The 13,000-nt window shown below is 53.0% G+C and overlaps 1 protein-coding gene and 1 pseudogene across 2 annotated transcripts; both read right to left on the bottom strand.

The window, feature by feature from the left end:
• Positions 1–3,687: 3,687 nt before the first annotated feature.
• LOC311362803 (cadherin EGF LAG seven-pass G-type receptor 1 pseudogene) lies at positions 3,688–7,747 on the bottom strand (annotated as a pseudogene). Its single transcript has one exon. The product of its transcript is annotated as a cadherin EGF LAG seven-pass G-type receptor 1 pseudogene (transcript).
• Positions 7,748–8,584: 837 nt separating this feature from the next.
• trmu (tRNA 5-methylaminomethyl-2-thiouridylate methyltransferase) lies at positions 8,585–12,993 on the bottom strand. The gene is made up of 11 exons (XM_084482750.1): positions 12,827–12,993; positions 12,469–12,634; positions 12,255–12,361; positions 11,918–12,040; positions 11,467–11,639; positions 11,107–11,160; positions 10,671–10,737; positions 10,430–10,530; positions 9,431–9,575; positions 9,148–9,230; positions 8,585–9,060 (listed from the first exon to the last, which is right to left on the bottom strand). The coding sequence occupies exons 1-11, from the start codon at positions 12,906–12,908 to the stop codon at positions 8,908–8,910; spliced, it is 1,254 nt and encodes a 417-aa protein (XP_084338876.1). The 5' UTR covers positions 12,909–12,993; the 3' UTR covers positions 8,585–8,907.
• Between the last annotated feature and the right edge of the window lie 7 nt (positions 12,994–13,000).

Genomic DNA, 13,000 nt, shown 5'->3' on the forward strand with positions numbered 1-13,000 from the left:
TTTAAGTGTGAGTGTGTGTGTGTTTAAGTGTGAGTGTGAGTGTGAGTGTGTGTGTTTAAGTGTGTGTGTGTACAGCATGCAATGAGATATCGCTCCCTATATCTCATAAAGAGTGAACATAGAACATATTCCTTCACATATGCAGGGCAGAGGTCCGTCAACAAACGTAAACACCGACTATCGATCAGGAGTGAAGGAATCCTGAAACTTGGGCTGAATTAAACCTGGGGTTTCATTCATTGTTGCCTCGATGTGTTGGAGACCCTGGGCCACAGGCCAATAAGGCTTATAGTCCAATTCCCATCGACTTGTGATTCTCCCATCACAGTTCTCTATTTATATGCTGGTGGAGTGTTTGTGTAACAGTAGAGTCTTGTTGAGAGGCAAAGCACTTTGATAAGAAGGCTTCATATTACGATGGGAGAACTCACACAGAAAACACACACACACACACACTTAAAATAACTTGTGTGTCAAACTATGCAACTATCTTAACTGCGTACCAGTCATTTCACACAGGCTTTGGTCCAAAGACTTGATATTCGTTATGGTGTTTGTCGCCACAACCGGAAGGTTCTGGGTTCTAACCCTGCCTAGCCCTTACCCCCTACCGTAGAACCTTCTCCTTCATGACTTCATGACTCAAACAATCCACCGTGACTCTGAAGCATCTGCTGAATAACGAAACACGACCAGCATGAAACCCTTACCCTCGCTATGTTTGTTGTATACAGGGAATGGGTTAACGTAACGCTTGTTAGTGCTTGGCACTTGGTTCTATGAACATCCGTACTGTACCGTCAGTTATTAAGTCGTTTTGGGTAAAAGTGTGTGCTGAATGCCCTGAAGGTTAATGGGAATGAACCCAGTTCCATGTCCTGAGCAGCAGGGAGGGGTGAGGGAGCCTGGGACTAGGATGGAGCTGAAGACAAGACTTAATATGATGCCAAGCTTTCAACTTAAGCAGAGACTCGAAGAAACCATCCACTCCACTTTTGTTTTCCAGACCTCACTTCCATTACGGCATCGTTGAAGTAATTAAAAGGACGGGTACAGACATGTGAAATGCTTCGAGAGATCCAGCATCGCCTCACGTCTCTGAAGACTCATGAACACAGCTCTCAGTCCGTCTCCCCGGTACAATCCTACGGTTTTGGGTCGCTAGTTTTCCATCTACTGTTGTTGGGTCATTATCTCAACGTCTGTTCAAACTTCCCGTATGTCTTAAAGGACCCTGGGTATGATGATTATCTGCAAGAACGTCAAGTCATTTCAAACCCCCCGTTAGTGACATCACAGGTGGGAGGGTCGACCCAGGTGAATGACGGACAGATCGGCCACTCTGGTAGGCTGATCCGGGCCTCGTCCCCCACGTGTCACGTGACACTAGAGGGTCTGTTTTGAAACGTCTCGTAGCAGCCAATCAACGGCACACCTGGCGGCAAAACAGGGAGTGCTGCTGACCTTATGACCTTAGGGTCCAGGGGTCGTGGGGTTTGTTTTCTGTGTTTGAACGATAAGGGCTCTGGGTTAGGGTTAGAAGAGAAGAGGGGCGTCGACGCTGGGGGTCGTGGAAACGACACGATTGGACGGATAAAGTGACCAGATAATAACTAAGTGAGAGAGAGAGAGAGAGAGAGAGAGAGAGAGAGAGAGAGAGAGAGAGAGAGTATAATTCACTCAGAGATGAATACAAGGCATTGTTACAAGGAGACAGACGGCAAAAGCAGCATTCACTGCTTGTTAGCCTGCTGCTGGGAGCGTACCGTTAGCATACTGTTAGCAAAGTGTTAGCCAGCCCACCCTTGCTCCAGGCACTTCCTCACAAAAGCGGGCCCGGCGGGGTTGAAAGGTCAACACGACAGTACTAATGGTTAGCCAACATTTGACATCAGGGAGGGAGTGTCCCGGGGGGGGGGGGGGCAGAGGCCCTTAGGGACCAGAGTTGTCATGGCGACCAACAAGGGCCGCGAAAGGCCATAAAACTTTAGATAGCTCCACATCTGCTCCAGCTTTGAGTCTGTACGAAATCAATAATATGTCAATATTTGCAAGCCAACAGAAGCGTTGCACAGAGATGTCTCTGAGTTGTCTCAGCCAACATTTTGGCTATAAAGTTCTGAATTTTTTCCGAACTTTAACATCTGGAATCATTTTCCGATATATTTTATCTGCCTGACTGATTCAAACAGGTGTCAAGATGTCAGAAAGAAAAAGCTGTCCTATTAAATGTTACTTTATGGAGTCAGATACACATGTCTGTACAGTATATAATCCTGTACTTATTGAGCTACCATTAGAATACTAGAGGCCTCCAACATAGGCTTCAGATTGATACTTGAGAGTGAGTGATGGAGTGAATGATGGAGAGAGACGTAAAGTGTGAGACATATAGAGACAGAGAGAGAGCAAGAAGCACACACACACAGTGAGTGGGAGAGAGATGGTGTGATTGTACTGCAATCTTTGACAGGGTAGTTATTCTGTCAAGACATCTAATGAACAATTTCTGACATTTTGATGAATGTCGGTGGTATTATCTTACGGTGTGTGTGTGTGTGTGTGTGTGTGTGTGTGTGTGTGTGTGTGTGTGTGTGTGTGTGTGTGTGTGTGTGTGTGTGTGTGTGTGTGTGTGTCACTCCAGTTTGGGAGTGAATGGACAAATCTGTTTGTTTCTGTCTAATGTTTAACACCCGAGAACAAAGTCTGTGTCGCTGTAAAGAGGCATCTTTCCGACATTCCTTCTGCGTGACCGCGCTCAGACTCCACCTTACCGGACCCCCCCCCCCACACCCCCCCCCCCGAAACTAAATCAAGTTCAGCCCCAAATAAAACCACCAGGAGAATGTGTTGCCTGCTTTGATCTGAACGGGGGGAGATCTTCTACAGGCTGCTCCACATCTCCTGCAGATATATGCAGACGGATATTACCACACTGATGCCAGCAGAATGTGTCAAACAGGAATCTGTGTGTGTCTGTCTGTGTGCACTTAATGCATACGTGTAATACATGTGCATGTGCGTGTGCGTGTTTTTGGGGAATGCATCTATGGTTGCACGTTTCTGTATGTGTGTGTATTTTGTACCCATGTGTGCATGTATATGCATACATGTGTGTGTCTCTGTTATGGTGTGTGCTGTGTGGTGCGCTGAAGCCACATGTTAGTTGCCAGAGAGGCTGCCAGGCCTCATGCGTTCTGCTCCCTCACAACATTTCCCTTACACGTCCAACCACTGGCAAACAAAACATCCATCACCAATGGCACCAAGGCAGAAGAACCGGATCCTTCTCTGAGCCCGAAGCAAACACTCAGTGAACACACAGAAAACCGCCGGGCTCAGCGGCCCTGCTGGCTTCCACAGCAGACAACCCTCTCCATTCTCATGGTAAATGGACTGCATTTATATTGCGCTTTTCTAACCAGTGGCCACTCAAAGTGCTTTACAATATTGCCCAACATTCACCCATTCATGCACACATTCACACACCGACGGCGGAGTCAGCCACGCAAGACAACAGCCAGCTCGTCGGGAGCAGTCAGGGTGAGGCGTCTCGCTCAGGGACACCCCGGTTACCAGCCGACCTGCTCTACCTCCTGAGCCACATGCTGCCCATTTCCAGTCATAGGAATAACTCCTTCTCACGATTCCCGCCAAGATCAGCCCGATATGGGACCGCTCTGACAAGGGACTCTGACTTCTGTCTGCAACTCTGTTGAACAGTGAGACGACGATTCCAGGACGGAATCATGGATCTCATCGTGTTACGCAGTCTTTGTCAACAACCGCTCACATGGGGAAGAGATGAGGGTGAGGAGATGAGGGTGAGGAGATGAGGGGATGAGGGTTGAGGAGATGAGGGTGAGGAGATAAGGGTGAGGACGAGGAGATGAGGGGTGACGAGATGAGTGTGCAGCGACGAGGGTGAGAAGACGGTGTCGGCGTGTGTCGAGTGCGGGGGTCCTACCTGAGACGGAGATGGTCATGGCGGCCTCCAGCGGCCGGTCGTTGTCCAGGTCCTTGCTGAGCCTCAGCTCCCCGGTTCTGTTGTTCAGGTCCAGGAGGTTCAGCTCGTTCCCCGACTCAAAACGGAACCTCAGCTCGTCGTCCACGTCGGGGTCCCGCGCCGGCACGGCCCCGATCACCCCCGACGGGAAGCTGTTGGACTTGTTGGTGATGTAGTTGTTGAAGATGATCTCGAAGTCCTGCAGCACCGGCACGTTGTCGTTGACATCCACCAGCTGCACGTGCACCGTGGCCCGGCTGACCAGCGGCGCCGAGGTGGCCTGCACCACGATCACGTACTCCCGCCGGCTCTCGTAGTCCAGCTCCACCAGCGCCGTCAGGTCCCCGTTGAAGATGTCAAGCGTGAAGAACTCGGGGCTGTTCCCCTCCACGATCTGGTACATGATCTGGGCGTTGGTGCCCTCATCGGGGTCCGTGGCGCTGATCCGCGCCACCACCGACCCCACGGGCCGGTTCTCCTCCACCCGGACCACCAGCACGTCGCGGTCGAACACGGGGGCGTTGTCGTTGATGTCCAGCACGGCCACGTGGACGGACACGGCCGCCCGCAGTGGCGGCACGCCCTTGTCCACGGCGAAGGCCCTCAGGCTGTAGGACGGCACGTTCTCGCGGTCCAGCTTGCGCGCCGACCGGATGATGCCGGAGTACGGCTCGATGAAGAAGTCTCCATCGCCGTCGTCTCCGCCCGCGAAGGTGTAGCTGAGGCGCCCGTTGGAGCCCGAGTCCTTGTCGGTGGCGGAGATCTGGAGCACGCTGGTGTAGACGGGCGCGTCCTCGAACACCGAGCCCTGGTAGACGTCGCGGGGGAACAGCGGCGCGTTGTCGTTGGCGTCCACCACGATGATCTCCACGTACGCCGTGTCCATCTTCTGCGGGATGCCGTTGTCGCGGGCGACGATTGCCAGCGTGTAGGACGACAGGTCCTCGTAGTCCACCTCCATCTGCGTGGTGATGGCGCCCGTGTCCGGGTGCACCGCAAACTGGGGCACCTTCTCCTCCATCACGTAGGTGATGCGGGCGTTCTCGCCCGTGTCCTCGTCGGAGGCGGCGATCACCACCACGACCGAACCCACCGGCAGGTCCTCGCTGAGGAACACCTGGTAGCTGGCGCTCTGGAACACGGGCCGGTGCGTGTTGGCGTCCGTCACGTTGATGGACACGCTGGCTGTGTCGGCGCGCGTGCCGTCCGACGCCGTCACCGTCAGCACGTACTGCCGCTCCTGCTGGTAGTCCAGCGGCAGCGCCAGGGTCACCAGCCCGCCGCCGCTCTGGCTGGTGATGGCGAAGCGGTTGCGCGTGTTGCCGCTGGAGATCTGGTAGGTGACCACGCTGTTGACGTCGCGGTCCACCGCCGTCAGCATCAGCACGCTGGTGCCCACCACCGCGTCCTCGTTGATCTTCAGCTCGTACCGCCGCTCCGTGAAGGCCGGCGTGTTGTCGTTGACGTCCAGCACCGTCACGCTCACACTGGCCGCCGACGACATGGCGGGCGCCCCGTGGTCCCGCGCCTCCACGCGGAACTTGTAGAACTCGGTGGACTCGCGGTCCAGCTCGCTGCACGCCGTGATCCACCCCGTGCTGTTGTTGATGGCGAGCGGGAAGCCCGGCGGCGTGTCCGCCAGCCGGTACTCCAGGCGGGCGTTCTCGCCCGAGTCGGCGTCGATGGCCTGCACGTGGAGCAGCGAGTAGCCCACCGCCGCGTTCTCCAGCACCGAGGCCTGGAAGGGCGTGCTGACGAACATGGGCGCGTTGTCGTTGACGTCCACCACCTGCACCACCACCATGCCCGTGCCGTTGATGAGCGGCGGCCGGCCCCCGTCCTGCGCCTTGATGCGCAGGTTGTACTCCCGGATGGTCTCGAAGTCCAGCGGGTTGATGATGTCGATGACGCCGGTGGGCGCGTGGATGTAGAACTGCCCCTTGACGTTGCCGCTGATGATGCTGTAGTGCACCTTGGCGTTGTTGCCCTGGTCGCGGTCCGTGGCCTCCACGCGGATCACCTTGGTGTTCACCGCCACGTCCTCGCGCACGCGCACCACGTAGCGCTTCTCCGAGAACTGCGGGTAGTTGTCGTTCTCGTCGTCCACGGCGATGTGCACGGTGGCCGTGGCGCTGCGCGGGCCCGGGTCGCGGCCCTGGTCGTTGGCCTCCACGATGAGCGTGTAGCGGTCGCGCGCCTCGCGGTCCGGCCGCTCCCGCACGCGCACCAGGCCGTTGCGCGCGTCGATCTCGAAGGCCGGGTTGTCGTCGGCGTTCAGGATCTTGTACACCATGTTGGCATTGGCCGAGGCGTCGCCGTCCGTGGCGCGGATGGTCATCACCTCGAAGCCCACCTCCACGTTCTCGCGGATGCTGTCGCGGTACTCGGTCTGCTCGAACACCGGGCTGTGGTCGTTGGTGTCCGACACCGTCACCGTGACGTAGGTGATGGCCGAGCGCCGCGGGCTGCCGTGGTCCAGCGCCGTGACCTTGAACACGTGCGTGTCCTTGACCTCGCGGTCCAGCGGGAGCAGCGTGCTGATGGTGCCGCTGCGGGGGTCGATGGCGAACAGGCCGTTGGAGCGGCTGTCGAACATGGACTCCATCACGTACTCCAGCCGCCCGGCCTCGCCCTGGTCGGGGTCCGTGGCGCGGGGCGTGATCACCACCGTGCCCGCCGGCTGGTTCTCCGCCAGGGCCAGCTGGTAGTTGGGCATCTTGAACTTAGGGGGGTTGTTGACGCTCCTCCTGCCCCGGGGGTGGTCTCTGAGTTGTTGTTGTTGTTGTTGTTGTTGTTGTTGTGGGTACATCTCGGGATCAAACTCTAAAGATAAATATCCATGCTCACCCACCGGCACGGGCGCTGTCACAACACGCACGGCCAAGCGCACGGAAACCCCGCGCGCTGGCACGGACACTACGCGCGCTGGCACGGACACTACGCGCGCTGGCACGGACTCACGCACAGACACGCCGCGCGCATCCCCGTGGCTCTGCAGCGCGCACCGCAGACCCACCTGCGCGCTCTGCTCGCGCAGCGCGCGGCAAAAGTCTTCGGCCAGCAATAAGTTCCCTCGCAAGAAAACCGCGTGCAGCCCGTCACCGGCACACACGGCGTCGTTTAACGGGACGTCTCGCGCAAAGGCGGGCAACAGTTGGGTGACATTCACGAGCACCTTACCCGCGGCCCAGCAGGGGGCCCCCCCTCCGAGGGTCAGGACCCGCGCGATGCGGACGTCGGGCTGCTCACGCGGCGCCGCGGTCTTCCTCCGGTACTTGATGAAGCAGTCCTGGCCGTGCACGTGCACGTTGAACCGGGTCAGGATCACGTCTCCTGACACGCGCGAGGTGGTGCTGAAGTGCACGCTCTGCGGGGGTCGCGACGCGCGCGCGCAATCCACCCTCCGGGAGAGCCGGACGGCCCCGGTGCGCGGGTCCACTCGGAACCAGCTGCGGGCGGCCGCGGGGGACAGGGTCCGGTCCACCGTGTACGTCCACCCGGGACCGGGGCCGAGGGAGAGGTCGGCCAGGACGGCCCCGGGCTGGAGGGTCTCGGAGAGGTCCAGCTCCAGACCGGTCAGCAGCAGCGGCGCGCTGAGGAGCACACACACCCGGAGCCACACACACACAGGTAGGACCTCCATGGCTCTCACACACCACACTCACACTCACACACTCACACTCACACTCACAGGAACACGAACTATACACTAACTCTTCTTCGCCCAGCTCCGCGTCTTGCTTTTATTCCTCGTCTTGCTTCTCTTATTCCCCATGGCGACGGACGGGTCTGGAGGGCACCGGGCCCCTGGGGTCCATGGGGGTCCGCGGTCTGTGCGAGCGGCCGCGGAGTCTGACGGCAACTTTTTAAATGACTACAAAATGGCTCCGTGTCTCCTCCTCCTCCTCCTCCTTCAGGAGCTGATTACCATAAACCTGCTGGGCTCTCTCCTCTGGGACCCCCACCCCCCACCCCCCACCCCCCGCTGGGTCCTGGGACACTTGTTGGGCGACTATCGATTAAAATCTGACTGTTTGGTGTCGTTTATTCACTTGATTGTTCGGGTAGGTTTTTAACTCATAAGTTTTCAGTTAGTGGGTTGAAGGTCTACTGTATTCATCACGGGTTTGTTGGAAACCAAAAAAAAAAAGAAAAACAAATAATAACAAAATACTATTAAATCAATAAAATTACCAAATACAAAAAAAAAACATACACCAGCAGTATCATGTCACTTCACGTCGCTTCATCTTATATCGTCGTTGTAGTTATACGAGTTTTAAAACGTAAAGGCGTGCCCTCCAATGCCATCGAGGTTACACCGCGCGTTTATCAGGTCTAGTACTAGTTTACACACCATTAAAAAAGAAAAGCGAGTGGAAAGTTAAACAGTGGGTTGTGTGATGTGTGTGTGATGTGTGTTTGCTGTTTCTATCGGTCGACATCAAACGGCTGAGAGCTCCGCCGGTCAGTGAAAGTAAACAGTAGAAGAGCTCCCCCTGGTGGTGAACGAAGTCTGTTTCAGGCCATTAGAAATAACAAAACTAAAAAGATTTCAGACCAATTTTTATTTACATCGTTTCTCTTATTCTGTACATTTTGCAACCTTTCGGATATTTCACAATGAGAACAATATACACAAACTTTTTTCCAAGGAATACATAAAAAGAGGTCCTACTGCAATAAAAAGATTAAATAAAATGGGTATTATTTCGAAAAAAGCAGTCGTTTCTTTTCCATTTGTGTATTTCCGTTGATTATTGTCTCTGAACACAGGAGGAAGTCAGATTGAGTCATACAACTCCAGGAGTCTACCACAGTGCCACGTAACCATAGCATAGCCGTAGCTCGTCCTTAGCATAGCCGTAGCATAGCTGGGCCTGCTCCCAGCATAGCCTCTCTCAGCTAGCCTGTTCTGGGGGTCCGGGCCGGGGTCCATCCAGAGAGGCCACTGCCATGCGCTCCCTGCCCAGCTGCAGGGTGTGTTGGCTGGGGCCGAGTCGCAGGATCCTCCCGCTGCCCAGACACTCGCCACCGCGGTAGAGGACCGCAAACTGGAAGGAGGGGGGGTGGAAGAGGGGGTTGGCTGTTACCGGTCCAGAAGGGAGGGAGGGTGTGTGCGTGTGTGCGTGTGTGTATACCTGTCCAGGTGTGATTGCTCTGATTGGCTGGGAGAGTGTGATCCACACTGATCCGTCCAGGTTTAGAGTGACGGTGCAGGGAGCTGGAGGACAACCAGGAGGAGAGGATGACTTTGGGATTGGGGACCCTAGCTCTCATCTCTTTGAGCTGCACAACCCTGAGGCTGCAGCGCAGGCATTCATACGTTCATCCATACGTTCATCCATAGATGCATGCATTGATACGTACATCACATGTTCATTCATACGTTCATCAGCAGGCCGGCCCAGAGGCGGCTCTTACTCAGAGGCATCTGGTGGATGAAGCGGAAGTGACAGTCCATCATCTGGGTCTTGACGAGCGCGGGAGGCGGGTCTTCCGTTATCCAATGGAAACGGCCCGTTTGCAGCGTGTCCCGAAACAGAGCCGGGTGGTTGGTGGTCGGACCCTATGACATAACGATGACATAACGATGACATAACGATGACATCATGATGACACATGACCACAAGGCCAACTCCGTCACCAATTGCTCAAATGTGTAAGAGATCATGGAGCACCTGAGAAGAATATTAATATACATCAAAAGGTTTAACAAAAAAAACCTATTGTAGCTGCAGTAAAAATCCTGCAAGGTTTTTGTTCCAACCCCTGGATTCCATTAGTTGGATCTCAGGGTTGGAGCTGAGGAGCTGAAAACAAGGAACGGATTCTACCGGCTGGACCTCGAGTTTCCAAGAGTTGATCCGAAATCAATACCAGCATCGGAAATTCCTCCGATACTGCCTAAAATGCAGTATCGGGTATCGGCGACATTTACTACACAGGCAAAGAACATCACAAACACTAGTGTTATATCATCTCCGACCAACGTGCGTCCGAGCTGCCAAGTCGGAAAAACATGGATGCATGGATGCTTAACTACAATATTATTAATATTATTATTATATATCATATGTAAAATCATTATAAATTTAGGTGATATAAATACAATTTTGACAGAAAGTGAACCGGCTATCTATTGGTGTCATCGTAAGAGAACCCTTCAATAAGAACAAGTGCTATTAGTAGTTACAATGCTAGATGCTGTACCGGTATATGGTAAATGGTAAATGGTAAGTATCGTGGGTATCTGAAGGTATCCATAAGTATCTGACGGTGCTCATCGTGTTCCGCATCCGTTTCTGACCCATGATGGTATACACTCGGTATCTTCTGTCACAATTGCTCTGCTCAGTATAGAAATACAATAACATAGAGAAGGTCAATAATACAACATGTAGCCCTTTTAGACTCTCTCACCACAAACACTTCTCCGGTGGTGACGTCCTTGTCCACGACGAACCAGGGGTCCTTCAGGCCCCCGATCCGGGCCCTCTGACCCAGGGTCAGGGTGAACCAGCCTGGAGACACACACACACACACACACACAGACCAAGTTAAAAACAACGTGTGTCTATATCTCTATATGAAGATCTATCTAAAGAAAGATCAATAGATCTATTGATAAAGATATATCTATATCTATAGAAGGACAACTCACCTCTGTGGCGACCCATGACGGTCCCGTCCTCCACAGACACCAGGTCTCCTGGCTGGGGCTCCAGGTACTGGGAACACACACACACACACACACACACACACACACACACACACACACACACACACACACACACACACACACACACACACACACACACGTAATGTCATATTAAATAAATGTTACACTAAGTTAAATCATGTGTTGTGCTCCCTTTGTTGTCCAACCCTAGAGCCAGGTTGCGACATAATAATATATATTTTTAAAGGTTAAGAAGTTAGTGGGTGTCACAGTGGACACCAAGTGGAATTTAAAATAAAAGAAATAAACATAATAAAACAGGCCAAAAATATAGGGCGATAATACAAAGGGAGTAATGACTAAAGTCCTATAATGGCATGTGTATCATTCACTCGTATGGTATATTCTACTTCCTCACCTCCAGGATAAAGTCTTCAAAGTTCCTCTCACCGATGAAGCAGATTCCCATACTCTGGAAACACAGGGCAGTCAGTTCATCATATGTTACAAGCACCTTCACACTTTCATCCAAGGTGACTGACAGTCCTTCAGATACACCATTTCTTTAGGCAGGTAGGGGGCGCAGTTGGGTTATGGACATTGGGAATCAAACCCAGAGCCTCCATCTGTCGTCCTAGAGCTCTGTTTAGACAGTGAGCCCAGTGTATGGTTCAGAACAGGCTTAAGTCTGTTTTATAATCCTGAATTTATTCATTGGTCCACTATCTGTTTAATTCTGACTGAATTTTGTGCCTCAGTCGGCCATGTTGGTCGTCACCTCTTTCTTGACGAGCACGTGGTGAAGCCCCGCCTCCGCTGCCATCTTTTTCACAAAGTCCTTGGTGAGTCCGGCCAGCGGGAACATCGTGTGCCGCAGTGCCTCCTGGGAGATCTGGCTGAGGAAGAAGGTCTGGTCTTTAACGTGGTCGGCTCCCTGGTGCAACCTCACCGCTGGTGGAGCAGACGAGAGAGATGATGTCATTATGAGTGTAGAACGAAAAGGGTTGAGACGATGTCATGAGGACAGGTTGAGACGATGTCATGAGGACAGGTAGAGACGATGTCATGAGGACAGGTTGAGACGATGTCATGATGTGTGTGGAACGTCGGCTGGAGATGATGTCATCTTGTGTGCAGAGCAACAGAGTGAGATGATGTCATGCTTGCAGAATGAGGATGATGATGATGATGATGATGATGATGATGTCGTGGTGTGGTCGGAGACGTACGGTTGCGGACCTCGAAGCGGTCCTTGAAGCGGCCGGTGGGCGGAGCTACGTTCTTCTGCCGGAACACTTCCTCGTCCTCTTGGGACGTCCTGGCGTAGTGACCCGTTGCCATGGCATCAGCATCTTAACAAACGACCCACCACAATGAAGCATGCCTTAAGTACTTTGATTAAATACACAGGATTTTTAGGCGGTTTTAAAATAAATGTGAGATGTACCTTACGATCAAACTGTATCCCGATGTATCGTCTCACGACCGAACATTGTGCAGACTCTCAGTATGAAAAGATCATCCAATAACAGTTAATCATATAAAACACACATATTTGACACCTACCTAAAGTGTTGAGAGCATGTTTGGAGAAATGCTTGAACTTGATGTGCTTGTTGCACAGAATGTCCGGGTTTGGGGTTCGGCCCTTCTCGTACTCATTCAACAGATCACTGGGTGTGAAATGAGATGGACACATTTACAACGCGATAAAGAACTTAAAAGGCAACAGAATATGCATTGTGTGTGACTTGAGATTTGGGCTAGGTGACCCAAGTACCTAAACACTTCGTTCCAGTACTCTTTGACGTAGGAGACCTGATGGAACGGGATGCCGAGGACCTGACAGGACCGACGGGCGTCCTCGCAGTCCTGGTCTGCCGTGCAGACGCCTTTCTCATCCAGAGAGTCCCAGTTCTTCATGAACACACCACTGACACGATAACCTGGAGACACCACAGACCAACCTCTTAGATACGAATGACAACGTTAATATCGGTGTGTGTGTGTGTGTGTGTGTGTGTGTGTGTGTGTGTGTGTGTGTGTGTGTGTGTGTGTGTGTGTGTGTGTACTGTTTTCATAACATTTGCGACATTCCTTATAAATAGAATTGTATACAACAATCGTTGTTTTCTTACCCATTCGCTTCAGTAATAAGGCGGCTACAGAGCTGTCCACGCCCCCGGACATCGCACAAACCACATGTCTAATGACACCCATTATTTACAAATTGTATATCTCCAATATTGCTATTTTGAACACAGGAGTCAGACCGCTAAAGCGCTGACGACGGGCGCCGCCATGACAGCTGT

The sequence above is a fragment of the Micromesistius poutassou genome, assembly GCF_964030765.1.
Source record: "Micromesistius poutassou genome assembly, chromosome: 18".
Taxonomy (NCBI): Eukaryota; Metazoa; Chordata; class Actinopteri; order Gadiformes; family Gadidae; genus Micromesistius; species Micromesistius poutassou.